This window comes from Amblyraja radiata, chromosome 1 (genome assembly GCF_010909765.2).
Source record: "Amblyraja radiata isolate CabotCenter1 chromosome 1, sAmbRad1.1.pri, whole genome shotgun sequence".
In the NCBI taxonomy this organism is placed as follows: domain Eukaryota; kingdom Metazoa; phylum Chordata; class Chondrichthyes; order Rajiformes; family Rajidae; genus Amblyraja; species Amblyraja radiata.
Genome location: NC_045956.1, coordinates 2995925 through 3021415, shown reverse-complemented (window position 1 = coordinate 3021415; position 25491 = coordinate 2995925). Strand labels below are relative to the sequence as shown.

The 25491-nt window shown below is 42.6% G+C and overlaps 2 protein-coding genes across 5 annotated transcripts in view; both read left to right on the top strand.

The window, feature by feature from the left end:
* Nucleotides 1–17770, top strand: part of intu (inturned planar cell polarity protein) — a 66945-nt gene extending 49175 nt beyond the window's left edge. For 3 of the 4 annotated variants that reach the window (XM_033014863.1, XM_033014944.1, XM_033014720.1), the window contains 7 exons: nucleotides 1413–1475; nucleotides 3448–3669; nucleotides 4433–4909; nucleotides 8384–8481; nucleotides 10276–10465; nucleotides 13138–13304; nucleotides 16825–17770. In XM_033014863.1, coding sequence (XP_032870754.1) covers nucleotides 1413–1475; nucleotides 3448–3669; nucleotides 4433–4909; nucleotides 8384–8481; nucleotides 10276–10465; nucleotides 13138–13304; nucleotides 16825–16936 — 1329 coding nt within the window. In that variant the 3' untranslated portion in view covers nucleotides 16937–17770. The remainder of the gene's footprint in view (nucleotides 1–1412; nucleotides 1476–3447; nucleotides 3670–4432; nucleotides 4910–8383; nucleotides 8482–10275; nucleotides 10466–13137; nucleotides 13305–16824) is intronic. The other variant, XM_033014783.1, reaches the window with a different exon arrangement.
* An 86-nt stretch (nucleotides 17771–17856) lies between these two features.
* slc25a31 (solute carrier family 25 member 31) overlaps nucleotides 17857–25491 on the top strand; it is a 44308-nt gene continuing 36673 nt past the window's right edge. Inside the window, exons 1-3 of the mRNA XM_033015627.1 lie at nucleotides 17857–17889; nucleotides 18712–18755; nucleotides 23339–23535. Coding sequence (XP_032871518.1) covers nucleotides 17857–17889; nucleotides 18712–18755; nucleotides 23339–23535 — 274 coding nt within the window. The remainder of the gene's footprint in view (nucleotides 17890–18711; nucleotides 18756–23338; nucleotides 23536–25491) is intronic.

Here is a 25491-nt window from a genome sequence, read left to right as displayed (position 1 = left end):
TTGATACTTTTTTTACTTGTAGGTTTAGTCGTATTAGGTCGGCATGTTAGTCGTAGGTAATCAAGGGTAGTCGTAGATAGTGGTCATCATAGTCGAAGGGAGGTCGAAGGAGATCGTCTTCACTCTCCACTATTCGGTGGCCAATTTTCCCGAATTTAGTCGTAGCTAGTCGAAGCTGGTCTTCAACATAGTCGAAGGAGGGCGAAGGTCTTCTACATAGTCGAAGGAGGTCTTCAACATGTCATTTTTTCAAACTCTTCTAAACTCGCCAATTAGGTCGCCCAAGTGGGACAGCCCCTTAACTTCCCTTGTCAGCCACGGTTGCCTCTTGCTCCCCTTAGAATCTTTCTTCCTCTTTGGAATGAATAGTTAAATGTCACATATATTGTGACTTTAAAGGTTGATGTGAGATCACTGGACTAAATACCACCAGCTGCAAGAAATGGTAATAGCTCAGTAAATTAATAAAGTAAGACTGCATTGAATTATGCAGGAAAACCTGATAGTGCTGTTCTGTGAACATCAAAAATGGAATATCTCAATCTTCAAAGGACTTTTCCAAGTGTTACAGTAATCATACTATCAAATGTAGTAGATCGTGTTCTAGGCAATGGTGTTGGCAGCAACAGTGGTGTCCATTTTCAAACTAGCATAAAAATAATGTTTCATGAGAATTATTGTCAATCTGTCTATTTTTCCAGTTAATGCAATATTTCACATGATGCCTTACAGCTCTAGTAACCCAGATTCAATCCTGAACTCCTCTGCTGTTGACATGGAGTTTGCGATTTCTCCCTGTGCCCAAAAAATCAAATGCTGGAGTAACAAAGCGAAGCAGGCATCATTTATGGAGGGGAATGGACAGATGACATTTCGGGTCAGGACCACCTTCAGACATTAGTCTGAAAACATAGTGTATCTATTTCCCTTCACAAATACTGGCTGACCCACTGAGTTCCTCCTGGCGTTCCCCCTGGACTTGTTTTTTTGCTCAGGATTCCAGCATCTGCAGTCTCTTGTTTCTCTGTGACCATGTGGGTTTCATCCAGGTGATCCTTTTCCCCCACATTTCAGTGACATGCAGATTAATGGATTATTTGATTGCGTTAAATTACCTTTGTGTGTGCAGGTGAGTGGTGGAGCCTGGGGAGATAATATCTGGGAAGACCTGTTGGCCAAAGGACCCGTTTCCATATTGCATATTCTTATGACTCTCTAAAATACATTGAAGAGAGTAATTTTCTAAACCTTACCGTTTATCTGCTGCTCAGAAATGAATTATTTATGATGCTAATCTTCAAAATAAAACTAAATCATGCAAATGTATTCTATTTATTCTGTTGCCGACATGCTGTTTGTTATCGAATCAGTGGTAACCAAGAGCCTAATTAATCTTGTTGTTCTCATTTCAGTCTGAAGATTATTATGATATGCAACGATTATATGTGATACTGGGCTCCTGTTTGTTCTTCAAGGTGAGGCTAGTTATTGATCTTAAAAGACAAGACGAGGAAAAGTATCAAACTGTGTCTTGAAGCCTGCACAACAATATTACGTTTAATTTGCCGGCTTGTACTTGCTAGAATTTAGAAGATTGAGGGGGGATCTTATAGAAACTTCCAAAATTCTTAAGGGGTTGGACAGGCTAGATGCAGGAAGATTGGTCCCGATGTTGGGGAAGTCCAGAACAAGGGGTCACAGTTTAAGGATAAGGGGGAAATCTTTTAGGACCGAGATGAGGAAAACATTTTTCACACAGAGAGTGGTGAATCTCTGGAATTCTCTGCCACAGAAGGTAGTTGAGGCCAGTTCATTGGCTATATTTAAGAGAGAGTTAGATGTGGCTAAAGGGATCAAGGGGTATGGAGAGAAGGCAGGTACGGGATACTGAGTTGGATGATCAGCCATGATCATATTGAATGGTGGTGCAGGCTCGAAGGGCCGAATGGCCTACTCCTGCACCTATTTTCTATGTTTCTATGTTTAGTTTGAGATACAGCATGGAAACAGGCCCTTTGGCCCACCGTGTCCATGCCGAGCATCAATCACCCATTCACACTAGTCCTATGTCCTACACACTAGGTGCAATTAACAGAGGCCAATTAACCTACAAACCCGCACATTTTTGGGATGTGGGGGGAAGCCTGAGCACCTGGAGGAAATCCACACGGTCACAGGGAGAATGTGCATACTCTGCACAGACAGCACCCGAGATGTGACAATAAACTGGAAGGGAGGGAACAAGGAAGGACACTATCCCTGCCAAATCATCATCCTTTCAAATCAAAAAGTTATATTATGGATGCTTGTACATGTATTTCTCCTCCCACCCCCCCTTAAATTTGGATTTCACAAATGTCACATCCCATGCACATTCCTAGAAGGGGGAGGTTGAGCAGAATGGAAAATAAAGAGCGGAACAAAACTAATATTGAAATCCTTGTTCATGAAATATTTGGTATACAATGGAACAAAATTTACTGCAAAATAGTGTTATGAACAGTATTTCAATATTGAAATCCCTGTTCATTAAGCATTTGATATACAATGGAACAAAATTTGCTGCATAATATAGTGTTATGAACAGTATATGAATATTTCAAAATCGCTAAATACATCATGCTACATCTTTTGCATGTTATTGTAATTCCCCTGCAAATTTCATCCATTTCTCTCACTATTTGGTTGCCTTTCAAAAAAAACAGTAACATAATAAGTTTTTTGGTCCTCAAGTGCTGTATGATTTAACGGATTATATGTAAAACCAAGAATGTTGCTGTACCTAGGTCCATGTGACAATAAAGTATAATTGAACTCTAACCAAATGAATGCCTGACGTCTGGGTGGCCTCATGCTGGAAAGGCTCAGTGGGTGATGCAAATGCTGTCTGATCTGCGTGTTTTCAACATTCTCAGTTGTTCGGGAATGATGTTGAGGTGTCTGTTGAATGGTAGTTTGTAGGTCAGAATAGGTAAGATCAGAATGTATAGTGAAAACATTGTAAGGGGTAAAGAGATGGAACAGAGGAACATGGAGGGGGGAAAAGGATCCAAGCAAGTGTTTTAATTGACAGCTTATCAAAGATGAAGGTCCTGTTGAAAATGCTTAAAATGAAATTTAAAGTTAAATAGGTGTCTCGCGTGATGTAAACCTTACACTTTTACGATAATCATATTTAAGTTTTGACAGACGTCTAACTCCAGAATTGAGCTTCAGAAATGTTGGTTAGCCTCAGTTATGCAAGTTTAAAATGGAAGTGTTTGCAGTTAAAGAAAGAAAAGATGCAACTTGTATAGTGAACAATTTGTACAACTTGCAGAAGTGTCATATACTGTGGTGCAGGAAAATTGTGAATTGCTTTTTAATACTATTGTTAATTAATGACCTTTGATTTTTATGGCAATTCTTTCTTATCCTTATTCTGATTATCTCCATTCTATTTTTAAGGGTTATTTGATTGGCAATCATTTGCCCAAAGATGACCTCCTTGACATTGCACTTTATTGCCAACATTATTGCTTACTACCCCTAGCAGCAGAGAAACGGATTGCTCAGCTGGTCATATGGCGTGAAGTATTTCCATATAAATACCTTGTATCAAGTAACGAACCAATCATTGTGGGTTACCAGGAACCAAAAGGAAGATACTTTTTGCTGATTGTTGGCTTGGTATGCAATAATTTATGTTTATGAATATTTGATGCAGTTCAGTTCCATTACTAGCATACAAAAGTAAGTTAATGTTGATGTATGTTTGGGCCAAATACTTTCATGTGATGTTTCAAGTTCTTAAGTCGTATTTTAAGATGTATGGCTCCCAATCAGTCGTTCAAAATAATATGAGTAATTCTGTATAGTAACAAATGAAACCCAATTCTGTGCACCATTACCAGCTGCCAATCATAAACGCAAGCTGTTTTTATTTAAAAAAAAAAAAATCAAATTAAATACCAAGAGTTCAACTTGCATTTCATGTTGTGGGATATTAAATAAAAGGCACATGAAGTTTTTAATCATGAAATCCAAAATTTCAATCTAGTCTACCATCGTCAATAACACTGATAGGATTTTAAATTCTCTTGAGACAACCTTAAACTGAAGTCACCCCCATAAGTGCAAAGCTCCTCAGCGTTATGTAGTCTGCTTCGATATTGTGATATCATCTCTGGAGTTGGGCATTCTAATTAGAACCTTCTAATGCAAATACAAGAAAAGAACAGAACACGGGGCCAAAACAGACACAATTAATTGCCCTATGTGGGAGGATTTTACAATTAACATAATATTATCCACAGAGCCCCAAGTGCACTATGCTTTGCCAACAATTCTTGAATTTACTTTTGTTGATATTTTTATGTTTTAATAATTTTTTAACAGAAAAGTCTGTAAATGTTTGAAATGTTAAGGTTAATTGAAGCTTCTATTTCTTCAGGGGCACTTTATGTTGTGTGTTGTGCTGGAAGCGGGAGGATGTGCATCAAAAGCAATTGGAAATCCAGGGCCGGACAGTATTTATGTTGACCAAGTTAAAGCAACCTTATTTCAACTTGAGGGACTAGAAGCAAGTATACAAGACAGACTGGCCAGTCCTTCCACCCCACACCTATCATGTGCCGATTGGTTCCTCCCTCCACGTGACAAGTTTGAAAGTATCAGCAGTTCACCTATCATTAGCAAGCTGCAAGGTGCATCTAAATCCACACAATCTCCAACAAGCCGAAGGACATTATTTCGAGACTCCAACCTCAGGATGCAGAAATCTAGCCCTCCAAGGACCAATAGTACATCTGATAATGCTGGTGAAAGACTTGCAGATGCTGGTATGGACTTCAATTCATATTTTACATCAAATAAGATCAGGAAGCATCTGCGTAGAGAAACTCTTGGTTCTGATGGATCTGAGGTCAGTGTAAGTATATTTAAATGTAGACAAAGGTTTGAAGAGATTAAATAATAATCATATCTATGGATGGAATGTACATTTCAAATCTTGTAATGTTTTGTGTAATATTCGTCTAAAAAATTATAGCATCTGCTAATGTAGACTGGATGAGTAGAGAGGTATTCTGGGCGGAACCTGCTCCTTTAATTTACTGTAGAAACAAAAAGTTAAAGAAGGGTCCCGACTTGAATCACACCTAACCATTTTCTCCAAAGATGTTGCCTAAACCCGCTAAGTTACTCCAGCACTTTATTTTGCCGCCTGTGAAATCCCAGCAGAATGCCCCATGTCCAAAGAGGAATTGAGATTCCTCCATTTCCACCTTATTTCAAGGTCAGTTTATTGTCGCATGTAATAATAATAATAATGGATGGGATTTATATAGCGCCTTTCTAGAATACTCAAGGCGCTTTACATCGCATTACTCATACATTCCTCAGTCACACTCGGTGGTGGTGAGCTACTTCTGTAGCCACAGCTGCCCTGGGGCAGACTGACGGAAGCGTGGCTGCTAATCTGCGCCTGCGGCCCCTCCGACCACCACCAATCACTCACACACATTCACACACATTCACACACAGGCAAAGGTGGGTGAAGTGTCTTGCCCAAGGACACAACGACAGTATGCACTCCAAGCGGGATTCGAACCGGCTACCTTCCGGTCGCCAGCCGAACACTTAGCCCATTGTGCCATCTGTCGCCCTAAAGGTACAGTGAAATTTGGTTTACCATACAGCCTTACTAAAAAAAATCAAAACACATCTACATAAAAGTTAACATAAACATCCACCACAGCAGATTCCCCACATTCCTCACTGAGATGGAAGGCAATAATGTACAATCTTTTTCCTCATTATTCACCCGCGGTCGGGACTGTCGAACCATCCGCAGTCGGGCGGTCGAAGTCCCCGCGTCGAGGGGCGGTCGGAGCGGTCGAAGCTCCTACGTCGGTGGGGATCGAAGCTCCTGCGGCTTGGGGCTCCCGAAGTCGGTCACTAACCAGGGACCGCGAGCAACATGATGTTAAAGTCCGCAGTGTCCCGCGGTTGGAGCACCCAAAATCTGTCTCCAGCAAAGGCCACCAACTCCTCGATGTTAGGCCGCAGTGTGACAGAGGTACGATATGGGAAAAAATTGCGACTCCGTCGAGGTATGAGATTTTTTTTAAATCCCCCACCCCCGACATAAAACAAGCTAAAGAACATTAAAACATACATTTAACACATAATATCAAAGAACAAATAAGGAAGGGGTAGACATAATGTTAGCGAGGCAGCCATTGCTGGCGCCACTCAGTGGTCTTAAATGTCTGAAAAGTTGGCTAATCCATCCCCTTTTTATCAAACTTAAAATGACCAGGGACTTGGGAGTGCTAGTGCTGGATTCCCAAAAAGTTAATCTGCAAGTCGAATCGGTAATAAAGAAAGCAAATGCAATGCTAGCATTTATTTCAAGATGGCTTGTATACAAAAACAGGGATGTAGGCTGAGGCTCCATTAGACGCTGGTCAGGTCGCATTTGGAATATCGTGAGCAATTTTGAGCACCATATCTGAGGAAAGATGTGCTGGCTATGGAGAGGGTTCAGAGAAGATAATGATCCCAGGAATGAGTAGGTTAGCATATGATGAGCGTTTGATGGCGCTGGGCCTATACTTGCTGGAATTTCGAAGAATGAGGGGGGACCTCAGTGAAAGTACAGAATAGTGAAAGGCTTGGATAGAGTGGATGTGGAGAGGATGTTTCCACTAGTGGGGAAAGTCTAGGACCAGCTGTCATAGCCTCAGAATCAAAGGATGTTCTTTTAGGAAGGAGATGAGGAGGAATTTCTTTAGTCAGAAGGTGATGAATCTGTGGAATTCTTTGCCACAGAAGGCTGTGGAGGCTGTCAGTGGGTATATTTAATGCAGTGATAGATAGATTCTTGATTAGTACAGGTATCAGGGGTTATGGGGAGAAGGCAGGAGAATCAGGTTAGGGTGGAGCGATAGATCAGCCATGATTGAATGGTGGAGTAGACTTGATGGACCGAATGACATAATTCTGCTCCTAATTCAAGTCACCAAATATAAAATAAAAGCAGAAAATTCCGAGGATATTCACAAGATCAGGTTACATTTGTGTAGAGGGAAATAGAGCTGGTGAATTACCATTCATCAGATCTTCAGCAGGCTAAAAATGCAAACCAATGCACACATCAGGAATAGAGTAATCTCCAATAGATGCAGGCATTCTGAGATACAGGACGAACTGCAATAAATTAACAACACTCTGAATTTGCCTTTGATCGACCATGAGCCACGTATCTCTCAACGCTAGTTTTCTCAATGCTCCAGGGAATAACATTGTCACACAGAGATCGAGAATGGCAACTATTTCTTCTGGCTGACCAAGAGATTAGATCCTAATGTTCCCACTGCCAAGCTGAAAAGATCTTTGTGATTTAAGATTGTCCGGTACAAACTAGTGAGGCATTCTATCATGCCTAGCGATAGCAAGTCAGAAGCTAAATTTGCAGGGGCTGCCTGGCATTACGGTTGGTGGTGTCAGACCTCCCACTGTCAAGGGTTACCCTTAGTGACCAATTAAGTAGACCTTATAAATCGTAACCATCCACAATGTATTCAAAAAGACTACAAGTACAAAGTATCCTTTTCACATGACAGGTGATTCTATTCAGTACCTGGGCAGTTAAAACAGACATGTCTATATTTATGTATCCATTTCCCCCACTTAGTTCATTCGTTTTTCCAAAGATGAGGCAAAAAATTATATTTAGATTTATTTATAAATAAATAAATTCTATTTGGAACTAGCTACTGTACAGATCTTTTGAGAAGATCTTTTCCCTGCCCATCTTTTAGGGTTCCACTCCAACTTGGGTTGCTGTCGATAGCTAAAATGCCTGAAAATCTGCTGCTGCAATGACAAGTCGCAGAACATCAAGCGCACAAGTCAATGAGAGCCGTAGAGTCTTTAATCCTCTGCATTCAATGAGCTTTTGCTTTATCATGGTGGTAACTTTATTTCTCTTCCAAATGTTGATAGTGTAAATGAAGTGTAAATATTAACAGTACATTATTTTCCATTCAATTAACCCATGCTCTTATTGAGGAACAAATTACGTAATTTAGAACATAATTTTGTCTCAAGATTGAAACATTAAAATTTACATTGTCATTTAAGAAGGTAAATTCCTCAAGTACTGTTTCTAACGGCAATGTTTTCACTTGCTCTATTGTGCTGGATGGTAATTTTGACTCCCATAGTGTGAAAAATCAATGATGAATGAAAAGTACCGGAAAGTGAGGAACATTGCAAAGCGATGCTAATGAAAGGACTTTTACACTGTGGATATAGAATTTGCTGCTAAATTAAAACGACAATGTTTATTTCTTAAATTCATTTTAACAATTTAGTTGAAAATCTAATATAATTCCAGCACAAGAAGAAACAAAGTTTTCCAAATCCATTTTATCTGGGAAGTATGAAGAAAAGCCTTCTTGAGACAGAGACTGAAGAAATGTACAATATAAAAAAGTAAGATTCAAAATCATTTACTATATTTTTATGCTATCTTCTCTATAATTATAAAACTCTGATCTTGGATGTGCGTGTGTGTGGGTGTATTTGTTTGTGTGTGTGATCACATCTACACGAAGAAACGACGAGCTGACGGGAAAATGTTTACATATTCCGGTAGAGATTTACCCACTGCAGTCAAAAATAGGCTTAGCTGAAAATTTCCTGCTTTATTTCTTGAATAATTAATTTAAATGTTCACACATCCAATCCAACTTTCAATTTAAAATGACTTTTTTGCTGATGATGTGACAATGGACCTGCCGTCTGCAAGCGCTGCGACTGACGTCACCTCCAAACCCTCCCTCCTCCCCCTGTTGTTCAAAAGTCGCCCTGTCGAACTCCCGAGAGCCTTGGTCGAAGCACGCCCGCAACCCGCCCAGACTGCTTCAGCCCAGCCTGTGTTCCTTTGGTCGACACTCGCTCACCCTCGTGCCTCGGCTCGTGTGTCTCTCTCCTCCCCCCCTCCCCCCTGCTCCCCCCCCCCCCCCCCCTCCCCCCCTCTCCCCCTCTCTTTCCTCCTCCCCCTCTCTCCATCTCCCCCCCTCCTCTCCCTCTCCCCCCCCTCCTCCCCCTCTCTCCCTTTCCCCCTCTCTCCCTTTCCCCCTCTCTCCCTTTCCCCCTCTCCCCCTTCCTCTCTGCCCCTCTCTCTCTGCCCTCTCTCTCTTACCCCCCCCCCACCCTCTCTAGACGCACCTGCGAGTTGGGGGCTATGGGTCACTGGATAGGGCGGGGATAGGGTAAAAGGAGCCAATGAATAATATTAATATAATATCAAGGGGGGTGGTTAGTGTGTGTGGGGTAGTTAGTGTGTGTGGAGGGAGTGGTTAATGTGCGTGTGTAACGCCGCAGGCCCCCCCCCCCCCCCCCGCAACCGCGCGTTGAGGGGATGGGACCCAACGGGTCCCACTTGGTCTAGCTATAACATAAAAATCAAGGTGGGTTTCCCTTTGTTTCCAGATATGGTTATGTTTTCTCTTTTCCAAAGTTGTTTTGATTAGTTGGTGACATTCTGGAAAAAATAACAAATAAAATTCTAAGTTTTGATAATGAAAAATTAATTTGTAATCTTTTGAATTTTTTTTGCCCTTAACAAATTTCATAGCTGCTTTAGCCAATTATAATTTATCTAAATTTTTCATGGACTAGCCTTACTCAACTTGCCCCTATATCTACACTAATCCCCCATCCCTGGTCAAATGCAATGCCATTACATCACAGATAAGCAATGTGTAGATTAACAACGTATACATTTAGTGAAGTAACAGTAAAGAAACGAAAAGCTGTGGAACGTGGAATTTAGAATGTTAATAGCACCAGATGTAGAGATTTTGGATTCTTTTCTTTACGACCAAAGAGGAATGTGCTTCCTTTTGGAGTTAACATGGAATTTACAAGAGAAGGCTATAGTTGAAGTTATGCAGTTTTGAAGTCAGGAGAGCCTATTATCGAATCATTTGGTGGGACATCTGTAGCAGCATATGCCCAAATTTCAGGCCAGTAGTGCCCATAGTCAAAGACCCCACCCAAGACTGAACTTGTAAAGTTGCCCAGGTATCTGTCTCAATTATGTAAGGAATGCTGAAACACTTGGGAAATAATGAATGTTTGGTCTCAAAGCCATATAAATTATATTGACTTATAAATTAAGTATTTCCCCAAATGAAAATATATTAGTTCATTTGGTAAGAGAGTACTTTAAGAAAATTGGTATCAATACTTGTTGATAGCTTGTTCCCTCATGTTTTTCAGATTGACATCAGGTTCAGAAAATACTCTTTTTCACTATATTTCTTCAGAAACAGTGCAGGGAATATTCATTATGCCAACACATACAGAAGTTGCACATCTCAATAGTTCTCTCCACTCACAACTAATCAAAAACTTCCATCGTTGTTGCTTATCAATACGGTCAGTTTTTCAACACACCTGGGAAAAGCGGGTAAGGTTATTTAAAACAATATAATCTTCATTTTAAGATGCAGTATTTGTTGCATTTCTACTGAATGGATCTGGGTAAAGTAATTTAAAGGTTAAACAACTGAGTAATGCAGTGAAACATGTTACCACATAGTTCTTTCATCTGTTTTCGTTTGAGTACAAATGAACATATGATTACTTTCTTACCTATATTGGCTCCATACAAAATAAATCAGCTGAGCTTGTGTTGAATGTTGGTCTGTGACACAGCACCATCATGATAAAAACAACTGCCAGATTTATTAAATGAGACCACAAATTCCATCAATTGAATTATCAATTTTGATTATATTACTTCCAGTTTCAATAGACTTTATTCGGTTTACATACCTGTTAAAGAATAAGGAATTATCTATCAAATGTCCTGTCAAAGAGTTAGTAAGCTTGCCTTATTGTGAGTTTGAATCATGGCCAGTACTAATGTTTTAATCAGGTGTGTTTGCATTAAGCAGTTTACATCATCTTGGCAAAGATCTATTTTATTACTGATTTTATTTTCATGAATCCGCCCAGAAGACATCAGTATGAATGTAACATTTAGCGGAGTCAGGGGATATGGGGAGAAGGCAGGAACGGGGTACTGATTGGGGGTGATCAGCCATGATCACATTGAATGGCGGTGCTGGCTCGAAGGGCCAAATGGCCTACTCCTGCACCTATTGTCTATTGAATGCTAACCTAAAGCATCGGTATATCCTTTGAGTCGTAGTCATACAGCAGGATAACGGGCCCTCTAGCCCAACTTGCCCACGCCGCCCAACATGCCCCATCTACACTAGTTCCACCTTCCTGCATTAGGCCCTTATCCCTCTAAACCTATCCTATCCATGCACCTGTCCAAATGTTTTTTTAACTGTTGTGCCTCAACTATCTCCTCTGGCAGCTCATTCCATATACCTAACACCCTTTGTTTATATATATATTTTTTTTTAATTAAAAAAAAAAGTTGTCTCTCAGATTCCTATTGAATATTTCCCCCTCACCTTAAACTTATGTCCTCTGGTTAAAAGACTGCACTTACCCATCTATTTCTCTCATACCTCCATAAAATCACCCCACCTCCTGCGCACCAAGAAATAAAGTCCCAGCCTGCTCAAACTCTCTCTATAGCTTAGGCCCTCGAGTCCTGGCAACATCCTCGTAAATCTTCCCTGCACCCTTTCTAGATTGATATCTTTCCTACAACATGGTGACCAAAACTGAACATAATACTCTAAATGTGGCCTCACCAAAGTCTTGTATAACTGCAACATGACCTCCCAACTTCTATACTCAATACTCTAACTATTGAAGGCCAATGTGCCCAAAGCCTTCTTGACTTCTACCTTTGCGCCATTGAGAGCATCCTTACTAACTGTATCACAGTATGGTATGGCAACTGCTCTGTCCCCGACCGGAAAGCACTGCAGAGGGTGATGAAAATTGCCCAACGCATCACCGGTTCCTCACTCCCCTCCATTGAGTCTGTCCAAAGCAAGCGTTGTCTGCGAAGGGCGCTCAGCATCGCCAAGGACTGCTCTCACCCCAACCACAGACTGTTTACCCTCCTACCATCTGGGAGGCGCTACAGGTCTCTCCGTTCCTGGACCAGCAGGTTCATGAACAGCTTCATCCTTGCGGTTGTTACCCTACTTAACTCTGCACCTTGGTGATTGCCAGTCATTTTCCCCCTCCCCTCGGACACTCCTTCCCCAGTGACTGATCTCCCCCCCTCGAAAATTACATGACTGCTACTGTATATACATATATATATTTTACTGTTCCATTATTCTATGTTTGCACTTCTGGGTGAGATGCTAACTGCATTTCCTTGTCTCCGTACTTGTACCCTGCACAATGACAATAAAGATTGAATCTGAATCTGACTACTCATATCTACCTGGGATGCCATTTTCAAGGAACTATGTAACTGCACGCCTAGATCCCTCTGCTCTACAACTCGCTAGAGCCTTGGCATTCCCTGTGTAGGTCCTGTGTGGTTAGACTTCCCAAAATGCGACACCTCGTACTTCCATGTATTAAACTCCATCAACCATTCCTCAGCTCACCTGCCCAGCCGATCAAGATGCTACTGCAATTTTTGACAACTATCGTTAATATCTACAATACCACCCACTTTAGTGTCACCTGCAAAATTACTAATCATGCCTTTTACATTTTCATCCAAATCATTGATATAGATGACAAATAGCAATGGGCCCAGAACCAAACCCTGAGGCACACCACTAATCACAGGCCTGCAGTCTGAAAAACAACCTACCACCTGCTTCCTTCCGTGAAACCACTTCTCTATTAAGTTGTTTAAGAAGGAACTGCAGATGCTGGAAAATCGAAGGTACACAAAAATGGTGGAGAAACTCAGCAGGTGCAGCAGCATCTATGGAGCGAAGGAAATAGGCAACGTTTCGGGCCAAAACCCTTCTTCGGAGAGGTGGTGGATGTTGTTTCTATTAAGTTGGCCAGCTCTCCTTGGATCCCAAGCAATTTGACCTTCTCAGAATCACCTTCTCATTCTTAGAATTGGGCCCCAACAATATATTAATAATAATTCTGGTATCTGAAAATGTGAATAGTAATTTAATATATATGATTGTAGTATAGATTATAGGTTTTTATTTCAATGTGTTTCAATAGGAAAGGAGATGTCCAGATGTCATACACAATTCAACTCAAGTAAATCTCAGGAAAAATAACACAGGACTTGGTCCAGTGAAGGAACATGGCATCTTATTCCAATGTAGTCCTGAAAACTGGCCTGACCAGAAGAAGCCACCACCCAAAATGTCCTACTGGGTTATTGGGTAAGTCCATATGATTAAAAGCTGGGATGTTTGAAGCTCAATTTCTCAGTTCATTATTTTTCTATATCTCTAATTGGAATTATATCATTGCTTCCCAAATAATCATCTTTTGCCATTGTTCCGTATTGCATCCGTATTAACTAACCAAACTTTAGTTTCCTGAGCACTCTTTCTATATTACATACCATATTCTGTGCATATCCTATTTAGTTATGTTGGATGTATCTGGAAAGTGTTTTTATCAGAATAAATGTGATGGAGTTGGAGGAACTGGAATAATGAAGTTCTAACATGAGGCAGGATGGGAGAAAGTAAAGTGAAGTTAGCTGTGGAAGTCTGTGGGCTTATGATTGTTTATGGCTACCTTTTGAGATAGAGAGACCCAGAAAGGTGAGGGAAGTATCAGAGATGGACCAAGTGAAAGTGAGAGCAGGATGATAATTGGTAGCAAAAGTAATGACATTTTCTGGCTCTGTATGAACCAAATGTTTTGGTTCTGCAGGAAACTGTGCCGGTGTAGTTGTCGATGCACCTGGAAAAATAGCTAAAAGCAGGGGTGCAGTGCTGCCGGAGCTCACCGGAGCGCAACTCCGGCACCTCTGTTTAAAAAAAAAAAAAAAAAAAAAATCCAAAATAAACAGCGGGGAATTTTAACTAGCGGGTGTGTGGTCGGGGTAACCTGGTTAAAAGAGGGGGAAGGGGAAGACCCATCACAACTGAGGTTCCCTGTAGGAGGGGGGGAGTAATAGGACCCAGCAGAGTCAGACCACGTGCTGTCTGCATGGTGGAGGTTGTGGGCTTGGTGCTGAGCCTGGAACTCTGGTGGCCGGTGGAGAGGCGAGGGTCGGCGGAGTCGCTGGTGGAGTCCCGTGGGGAAATGGAGTAGAGATATGGGTTGGCGGCAGCAGCATCGTTGGTCCCGGGGAGACAGTGAAGGTCGGCAACAGCAGCGGTGGCCCTGGGAAGGTGGTGAGAGTCGGCAGCCGCGGCTGTTTCGGTGGTCCGGGCCTGGGTTTGGCCAGGAAGGCAGTAAGGGTCGGAGAGGCGGTGGGTGTTGTTGCTGCTCCTCGTGGTGGCCATCTCGCCCTCGTGGTGGTCGGGCAGGCTGTGCCGCGGTCCAGCGGTGGAGCTCCGGGCCTGCGGGCGGGCGGTCGAGTCGAGGAGTGTCAGTGGAGGGACCGGTCTGGAGGCGGGCAAGCTTGTGATCCTTGGTAGAGTCCAGATAGGCAAGGAAGCATTTGTTGAGGGTGTGGATCTGGCATCGAATTAAGTACAGTTGTGGTCCATTACAGGTGTGAGTGGGTGGGTGGGTGAGAGAGTGGGTGGGTGAGTGTGTGGGTGAGAGAGGGGGTGGGTGAGTGTGTGGGTGGGTGAGTGTGTGGGTGGGTGAGAGAGTGGGTGGGTGGGTGAGTGTGTGGGTGAGTGCAGAGCTGCGGGAGAGGCACCTCTGTAAAAATACATGATTACCGTCTTTTTGGTTACTTGCTTGCTAATTATATTTCATGTTAATTAGTCAGTGCCACCGTGCAATATTTTGTCATATTATTAAATGAAGCATTATATGTTTTATTGTACTAGTTATACACCGGGATGTAGTGATAGGCTATAATCTTGTTTAACCCTCTTGGGAGACTAGATTGTCCCCCGCCCCCCCAAGCAAATCCTGAAATGACGCCCCTGGTTGACAGCGCTGGTACCTAAAAAATTAGCACTGCAACACTGGCTAAAAGGGTGAGAACACTGCTTGCACCACCCCTGCTCCTGGCAGGACAAAAACAGTATTATTTTGGTCCTCACCAGCTTCTGCATTCAACATGTCATCCTTCATAATTTTCACCAGCACCAACAAGATTCTACCACTGGACACAATTCCCCTTCCCTCCTGTTCAACAATAGAAGAGATTGCTCTGGTTCTCTTTTCCGTCTTCTGTCTCCACTAACCACTCCATGTCTTATCACATTTTCACATGCATCTAGAGGGACTACAACACTGTTCTTTCACCTCTTTCCATCCCACCTATGAGTGACTTAAACAGTCTTTCCAAGTGAAACACCAATTACAGTCTTACAAGTTATTTGATAATGTGTTTGGCTCTACTATGAAAAAACCAAACGGGATGATCATTTGAATGAATGAATAAGTTTATTGGCCAAGTATACAAGGAATTTGCCTTGGTGCTCCACCCACAAGCGACAACATGGCCTTCTGTGACAGTTAGGAATGACACATAAAACATTTCTATAGCATCTCCATTGTGGAGTGATCCTGTCGATTGTCTGCCACTCGGATTGTCCATCAACTTCCACTCTCTTTAGCCTTGTGCATTGTTCCAATGAAGCTCGAGGAATAACCGTTCATTTTGTCTGTTGAACGAATATTGAATTCTCCAACTTTAAATAACTTGCTCTTTCTTTCTGTTTGTATCAGGATTGTCCTTTTTTATTTGTCATTTTTGTTTCGTTTTCCTTTCATTTGTATAATGTGAGCTGGGCACATCGTAGTAGGGCAGCCTGAACAATATCAGCCGAACTTGATATTATCCGCACATTAACGCAGACAAAGGAATATAACTGCTCATTTAATGGCTGCATTGCTTCACCTTACATAGAGTCCCTTTATTCTGCCCACTGCCCTTCCCCACCTTCCCTGCTGCCAGGATTACCTTTATCAATTCTCATGAAAGGTCTTTGACATGAAACATTAACTATTTCCTTGCCACAAATGCTGCCTGACCAGCTGTATTTTAGGTATTTTCTGTTTTTATCTTGAGAATCCCCGATGGACCCCTGCGGTTTTGTCTGCCCTGCTGTTATTGCCAGATGAATACTGCTTTTTAAAATTATGCATTATTTCACTCGTGGCCATAGAATCTGATTTATTTAATATTAACTTTTGCCCAATAAGATACTATAACATATATCCAAATTTCTTATTTAGCTGTAGGTGTGGTGATAGGTAACAAACTAGCAAACTTCGCTGACAGACATATAGACACTGGTCTACCACCAGGGTAAGGCTTGAGGGAGTGGAACTGGATTAATGAAAACTTAAGCACATTACATAATGCACAGTACTCTGAATGAGCCTTGTTTGTATATTTGCCAAATTAGCTCTGTGCCCAGTATAACAACAAGTAAACATGTACATTATGATGCAATCTATCTCTTTATGACTGTCATTTTGCAGCCATGAGTTTGTAAATAAAGATGTTTTTAGACAAGGAGATAAATCTGTGCTTAATTGGTCATGCTAAATGGGTATGAGAGCATCAGACACGAGTTGTTCTTGCTACTGTGAATTGATTCAATTGTTGGAACAAAATGTCTTTAGACTGAGTACATCTGAAGTGAATCTCCTTGCACCTACATTGCTTTTCAGACCAAAAACAAAGTTCTCCTTTGTATCTTGAAGGGCTGATGGCATGTAAAAGTACATAAATGTTAATGAACAGGACCAAAACTTTGATTTTCCATGACGTTGATCACAGTCATAATAATGTTTCTCTTTTTACCATTGCAGAAGACTTTTTGTAGATCCTCATCCTCAAGAGTTTTACGTTTGTCTCCACGATTCTGTGACAGAGGTTGCTGTGGAGCTTGCTTTCAAACTCTCTTTTGGATTGATTACATAATGTCAATATGATTTTACAAGAACATTTTCTAAGTGCATTTCATTCCAATATTCCAAAATATGTCCATAATTCTGTTCAGGACGTTCCATTAACTTGATTCTGCATTCAAAATACTACAAGTATTTTTGGCGAACCAGTTCTTTGAAGTACGTAACTATTGAGAACACTTAAGATGGACACACAATGCTGGAGTAACTCACTGGGACCGGCAGCATCTCCGGAGAGAAGAAATGGGTGACGTTTCGGGCCGAGACCCTTCTTCAGACAGAACACTTGGTTGCCCTTGCCTCAGTAATTACAAACACACAATGCACTTATTTTTATTAAATGCAATAATGAAAATGTTGTGATTGCAAATCTTTGGTTGCACATAATTTAAATGTAATTACAATCTAAATGGAAGAATATAAATTTGTAATGTTTACATTTCTTACTGGTGTTTGTTTGAACTGACCATAGTTAAATGCAGAATTGACCTATTACTTGAAATGTGCCTTTGAAGATAACTACATCATTCCTTTTTGCATAGGTAACATTCCTTAAATTAGTGCAACAAACCTTAATGCTTTGGGATATGTAATAAATGTAGCAACTAAAACATTAAGTCAAGATTGTCATTTTGATTTCACAAGTGATTATAAAGAAACAAACACCACATCATTCCACAGTTTCAACGAGATGTGGAAGCTCAGCAGTATCAGAAAAATGAAAGAAACAAGCTTTTTTTAAATACTTTTCCAAATGAATGTTTTTATAGAATGCAATGCAGCATAAATAATGTCACTGGTATTATTTATGGAAGACTGTCTTGCAAGAAAGAATATTTAATCTTGAGGTGCGAAATCAAATAACCTTATTAAATGCAGAACAAGACCATTTATTGATTTTGTGAGAATGTCATGGCAGTAATTTGACATGACATGACTAATGGTTCATCCAGTGAAGCAATATGGGTAAAGTTGAGAAATAAAAAGATAATCACCTTGTTGAAAGTGTACTATAGGTTCCAAAATCAGCAATGGGAATTAGAAGAGCAAACATGCTGAGACATTGCAAAACTAATAGGGTTGTCACAGCTGGAAGATTTTAACTTTCCCAATATTGACTGAGGCTGCCATTGTATCACGGGCTTAGTCAGAGCGGAATTTGTCAGATGTGTTCAGGAAACATTTGTTGGGCAATATGCAGATGGTCCTACAAGAGAGAGGGCAAATCTTGATCTTCTCCTAGGAGATTGGAATAGGCAAGTGATTGAAATGTCGGTGTGCAAGCCTTTTGTGACCACTGACCACAGTTTTATTAGCTTTAAAATAGTTATGGATAAAGAAAGGGTGGGCTCACGAGTTAAAGTTCTGGGGCATGGCCAACTTTGATGGCATTAGACAGGAACTTACTAAAGATGATTGTAGTAGGTTGTTTTTGGGGAAAAGGAAAAGGCTGCCCGAAAAAGGGTATTATTTAAAAGTGTGAGAGTTCAAGGCATGCATGTTCCTGTTAGAATCACAAGAGAAATTGAGGCTCTGGTCAGGGGAAAAAAGGAGGCATAGACCAGGAATGGTCTGCTGGGATCAAGTGTATCCCTGGAGGAGTATCAGGGACATAGGAATATTTAAAAAAAGAAAACCTGGATGGCAAAAAGGGGATTCCAAAAGAGATACGTACATTACGGGAAAAGGATATCCAGAGAGAGAATAGGGCTCTTGGAAGCCAAAGCAGACGTCTATGTGTGTAGCTGCATTGAGATGATTAGGATCTTAATGAGTATAAGGGAGTAGCAGAGGGAACTGTCTCAGCGGAAAGCGGAGAGGAGATGGGAAGATGTGGCCAGTGCTGGAGGTGGTTTGGAATACCTCATCCTGGGTGCAGATGCAGCATGGATGGAGGAATTGGGAGTAGGGGATAGTGTCCTTGCAGGAAGCAGGGTGGGAAAAAGTGTAGTCCAGATAGCCATGTGAGTCAGTGGGTTTGTAGTAGATGTCGATCAGTAGTCTGTTACCTGCGATGGAGATGGTGAGGTCTAGAAACGGTAGGGTGATGTCGGAAATGGCCCAGATGAATTTGAGTGCCGGACCATTACCAGCCGTCGCATACAACACATAACCCTCCAACATTTTTGCCACCTCCAATGGGATCCCACCACTGGCCACATCTTCCCATTTCCTCCCCTTTCTGCTTTCCACAGAGACCATTTCCTCCGTAACTCCCTGGTCAATTTGTCCCTTCCCACCCACACCACCCCCTCCCCTGGTACTTTCCCTTGCAACCGCAGGAAATGCTACACTTGTCGCTTTACCTCCCCCCTCGACTCCATCCAAGGACACAAGCAGTCTTTCCAGGTGAGGCAGAGGTTCACCTGCACCTCCTCCAACCTCATCTATTGCATCCGTTGTCCCAGGTGTCAACTGCTCTACATCGGTGAGATCAAGAGCAAGCTTGGCGATCGCTCCGCCCAACACCTCCGCTCAGTTCGCATTAACCAACCTGATCCCCTGATGGCTCAGCACTTCAACTCCCCCTCCCATTTTGAATCCGACCTTTCTGCCCTGGGCCTCCTCCATGGCCAGAGTCCCACCGCAAATTGGAGGAACAGCACCTCATATTTCGCTTGGGTAGTTTACACCCCAGCGATATGAATATTGACTTCTCCAATTTCAGGTTGTCCTTGCTTTCTCCGTCCTTCCCCTCCCCTTCCCAGCTCTCCCACAGCCTGCTGTCTCTGCCTCTTCCTTTCTTTTTCCCTTCCCCCCCCCCACATCAGTCTGAAGAAGGGTCTTGACCCGAAACGTCGCCTATTCCTTTGCTCCATAGACGCTGCCTCACCCGCTGAGTTTCTCCAGCTTTTTTGTCTCCCTTTGTAGTATGGTACAATCCTTTTCCCATGTGACTAATGAGTAGAGCCAGGATTTTGCAATGTGCCTTTTTATGCCTTTTTTGATAATTTCATCAGGATAATGCCTTTTTCACGAACGAGTGCCAAAATCAGCCTTTTTTTTGCCATTTTGCTAAAAGGTCGTGCTATTTTCTCTAGTCGTACCGTGATTACAATGATGTTAACATAGTATAACATAAGAAAACTTCCCCCACCGAGGCAAAACCGGGGGCGCCACCATCAGTCATGCATTTGTTCGTGCCGCTGCCCGCTGGTTGTCCTTTCCAAGATCGATTTAAGAAAGAACTGCAGGTGCTGGAAAAATCTAAAGTAGACGAAAAATGCTGGAGAAACAGCGGGTGAGGAAGAATCTATGGAGAGAAGGAATAGGCAATGTTTGGGTCGGGACACTTCTTCAGACTGATGGGGGGGGGAGGGAAAGGAAAGGAAGATGCGGAGACAGGAGGACTAGAAGGAGAGGAGGGGAGGGGGAGGAAGGAGAAGACGAGGGCTATTTAAAAATAGAGAAGTCAATGTTGATACTGCTGGGGTGCAGACTACCCAAGCGAAATACCCAAGCTTGTCTCCTCACTACATTTACTGCTGGCTCCAGTTGCTAATCTGAGTTTTTGACCGGAAGAATACCTATGCCAGGATCCTCTTTATAGACTTCAGCTCCGCTTTTAATACAATCATCCCACAGCAGCTGGTGGAGAAGCTGAAGCTGTTAAAGGTGGATACTGGCACTTGCAACTGGGTCCTTAACCTTTTATCACAACGGCAGCAGACAGGGTGGGCAGTCGGACATCAAGAACCATCGCTGTGAGCACTGGCTCACCCCAAGGCTGTGTCCTAAGCCCCCTGCTGTTTAGTCTGCTGACTCATGACTGTACTGCTAGACTTAGCAACAACTACATCAACAAGTTCGCTGATGACACAACAGTGGTGGGTCTCATCAGCGACAATAATGAGTCGGCGTACAGGATGGAGGTGGAGCTGCTTACCGAATGGTGCAGATCTCACAACCTCACTCTCAATGTGGAAAAAACTTAGGAAATGGTGATTGATTTCAGGAGGGTTGGAAAAAAACATCATACTCCGCTGCATATCGATGGAGCTGCTGTGGAGAGGGTCAGCAGTGTGAAGTTCCTAGGACTCAACCTGGCGGATGACCTGACCTCTACGACCAACACCACAGCAGTGATCAAAAGAGCTCAGCAGCGGCTCCACCCCCTCCGGAGACTAAGGAAAGCAGGTCTCCCCACTGCTCATCTAAGGACCTTCTACAGGGGCACCATCGAAAGCATACTGACCTACGGCATCACTTCCTGGTTTGGGAGCTGCAAGGCTCACGAACAATATCAACTCGACAGGATAGTGAAGACCGCCAGCAGGATCATTGGTGCCCCACTCCCTTTCCTGTTGGAGATATACAAGAAGCGGAGCATCAGCAGAGCCATCTCCATCATCCAGGACCCCTACCACCCATCACACCACATCTTCTCTATTCTGCTATCTGGGAAGAGGTACAGGAGCATCAGCTGCAAAACCAGCAGGATGCTCCACAGCTTCTTCCCACAAGCAATAAGACTGATTAACGGACTATGTCCCCTCCCCAAATATCGTTCACAAACGCATGCAACCTCGTCCATACTTTGAAGCCACTGTCGGTCGGAATGTCTGTTTTTATTCTATTGTAAATTTTAGGCCTACTTTTTGTTTTAGACATGGTAATTTTAATTTGTTTTTAAAGCCCTTTGTATTTATCCTTTTTTTATTAACTACACTAAATGGAAACTGATCGAGTAACGTTTTTTCGTTTCCTCTGTGTATGCAAGTACTCAGTGAAAATGATATTAAATAAATACTGAATACTGAATACTGACTTGTGCAAGGCATTCATTGATATTGGAATTCCACTGTTGGAAAACAAATCTCTCCGAGGAACAAATACGCAGAGGAAAATATACCAAGCGAGTCATTATTATGGAAAAATTATGTTGACAGCAACTTCAATATTGTTGGGCAGAAAATTAGAGATTAAGTTGCATGCAACAAAATATGGATCCCAATGGGCGAGACAACCGATGCTATGGGGAGATATGTTGCCAATGTGGTCATCTGTACACTGGAGGCAGGTTAACCATCAAAGGAGTATTCGTTGACATCGGAAGTATTGGTGAAGTCAAACAGCTTAACTATTGCTCAGTTGTTTACATCTTCACTTGCTGTACTTTAGCCAGAAGGTATAAAACACGAGAATATACTTCTGTTTGTGACTTAAAATTTTATTCCCCAAAATGTTGCATTTGACATGCCAAGCTCAAGGACTTCATAGAATTGCCAAGCAAAGACGTAGATTATTTCCAAATGTCGATCGCCTATTTACCAATGTCAAGAAAATCTTCCTCAAAGCACCGTCATGTGTGCAAGGAAATGACACCCGAGATTCCGCTATCTCTTCAGCCCATTTTGACTAGGTGGGGTACATGCAAAATGAACACGCTTCTGAAGCTCCATTTACCATTTAAATAATCGTAAACTCTCAATGCGTTTGAAAATAAATTTTACTGAGATGCAAGCTTACGATTATTTAAATGGTAAATGTAGCTTCAGAAGCGTTTTTATTTTGCATGTTAAAACCCACCCGAGAACCATGGGCGATTTTGCAATTTTACTGACGGATTTCTAACTTTTAATACTTTTCATATAACAAATGAATAAAGATAAAAAAGTCAATAATGCCACTTTTGATGAAATGCAGCGAGCAAACGCGATAATTCCCGATATTTTGGATCTTTAAATGTCCACGAAAAATGTCGGCAATCAACTTCCGCTGTATTTACACCTTCAGCTCCCGCTTGTATTTACCTTAGTTTCTATCTTTTTTTTGGACTGTAAATTTAGGTAGCTGTTCCTCACGGTCACCCCGACTGGCTCCGTTAATTGCAGCTCAAAAACGGGCCGTTTTCGATGTTTTTAACGGGTGTGAAAGTGCGTGTTTTCCCATCCACTAACATGTACCGGAAGTGACGCTTGTCCCTCAGTTAAAATTTTCGGTCACGTGAGTGGGGATTTACGCTCCAGTGACCTTTCGTGAAATCACCCTATTGTGTTTTGAATTGAATTCTGTCTTTACTTTGTGTACTAGTCATGTCTCTACTATTTATTTCATTCCCCTTCCATGTTTTTCCTCTACCTGCTAAATTCTTTTAAGGTGTCCTTGAGACTCTTGAAAGGCGCCCATAAATAAAATGTATTATTATTATTATTATTACCAGGTCGCGCAAATGGCGGCCAAGTGGGACAGGCCCTCTTTACTCCAGCACTTCGTGTCCATCTTCCTTCGCGTGTGTGCGGCGTCATACCCAGGCGACGACGTCTGAACGTCACAAAGCGTTCCCCGCGTGACGTCGGCGCTTTCCCGCCCGTTGCGAGCGTCACGTGCCGGACGATGCCCTCGCGCCCGGTTGCTGCCGGTTACAACCGCTGGCCCCGCCAACCGCCGCCGCCGCCATGCCCGCTTCGGGGTCGAACATCTTCGACTTTTCTTCTTTTGTCAAAGACCTCCTGGCCGGGGGCATCGCCGCCGGAATCTCCAAGACGGTCGTGGCGCCGATCGAGCGGGTCAAGTTGCTGCTGCAGGTGCAAGCCTCCAGCAAGCAGATCAGCGTGGAGAACCAGTACAAGGGCATCATCGACTGTGTCGTCCGCATCCCCAAGGAGCAGGGTGAGCGCAGGCAGGCAGGGAGGGAGGGAGGCAGGGAGGCAACCGCGCCCATCGCACGCTTTCCATGTCATCGCACTTTCACGTTGTTGCTTCGTCCGTCTGGGTTCAAACGCCAGCCCCGGCCATGGGTTGACGCCTTTACCGTGTTTGAATGTCCGCCCCGGGATCGGCTTCGTGCGACCCCCCCCCCTCCCCACAGCTGGTGGCCGCCGGTCCAAGTAAAAAATAGTCTCTATTCTTCTTCCAAACAAAATATATTATCTCTTATTTATCCGCATTAGTGGTTTATTTGCCCTTTTTGCGTATTTATTCAATTCTATAGATTTGTTGAAGTCTTCATCACAGGAAAATAGGGCCAGAGGTCTACTGGTCCCCTCAAGCCTGTATCATTCAATATGATCATGTGCTGATCAACCTCAGGCCTCAACTCTTTTGTCAGTTCCTTGTCAATTCCTTGGTTTTCCCTTTCTCTAGAAGGACATTCTACATTTTGAACAAACTGAAGGAACTATGGCAGTCCCGGTTGACAGTTGCCAAGTTAAAATCCACCACAATTACAACGCTATTAGTGAAAGAGATTGAGAGATAAATGATTTTGTGTTGTGGAAATATCACTGAGGGGCTCATGATCACTGTTAAGTAAGTGGCGACTAAAAGTGGCATGGTATGAGTAGAGGATGGAGGCTTTGGTTCTGGTTGATTACTGCGCAAACACCTCATCAGTGGTTATCCCGCGCAGGTCGGAGTGAGTAGAGTAGCGATTATATTTTGAAGTGGGCCTTTTTGACCAAGTTGGGGAGATCTAGTTGCTCAATCCCCTTTTTAAATGACTTAACATCAGGAGCAGCACGTGTCCAGGGTGGTAACCTATTCCATTCACTTATCATCCTAGGGTAAAGGGAATATTGGTAGCAAAGTTTATTGAAATTTAGCGAGTTGATGATGTTGGGATTTTGTCTTGTTTCATGCCAGTTGGTGCTCTGGGATGACGGAAGATTTGATGGCGTGATTTTGTGAATCTCCTTGTAAATTGCAATAAGGCTTAGCCTGATTCTGCAGAGATCCGAGAGATGTCAGCGTATTATTCACGCTTGTAGTCATTACATACAAAGCGGGCTGCTCGGCGTTGTACTTTCTCCAGGATGATCTTCTTGTTGTTGTTGAAAGGATCCCATACGGCTCCACAATACTCCAATTTGGGCCTGACCAAGGACTTGTAGGCATTCTCTTTCACGGATGTACAACATGCGTGAACATTTATTTTAAGAAGACCGAGAGTTCTATTTGCTTTGTTAGACACTTTACTAATATGCATCGCCCAACTTAAATATTTGCATAATTCGACTCCTCGAGCTACCCATGTTGTATTCCGATAAATATGGTTTAGTCTTATGTGAGACGTGCACGGTATGACATTTGGTTGTATTGAATGACATCTGCCAGGTTTTTCCCCATTCCCAGAGAGCATTCCAGATCCTTCTGCAAGGACAAGCTGTCTTCTGGTGTTTTAATCTCTCTATAAATGATGGCATCATCTGCGAAGAGTCGAACTCTGGACGAAACTGCATTTGGAATGTCATTGATATACAGTAGGAAGAGCAGTGGACCCATGACGGTCCCCGGTGGTACACCTGATGTCACAGAAGTTTCAATAGACGTCTCTCCCTCCAAGAGAACTCGCTGGTGCCTCCTTGTCAAAAAGATCTCAATCCATTTTAAGAGGTTGCTGTCTATTACTACATGGTTGAGCCTGTACAGGAGCCGCTTGTGGGGAACCTGATCAAAAACCTTACTGAAGTCTAATATAATCAGGTCAGTCTGACCCGTGCTATCGAGTGACCTGGCTAGATCATCAAGGAGTCCCGCCAGTTGGGTTTCACATGATCGACCCTGTCTCAAGACATGTTGGTGGTTTGTTAGTACCTTGTGGAAGTCAATATGGTCCATAATATGTCG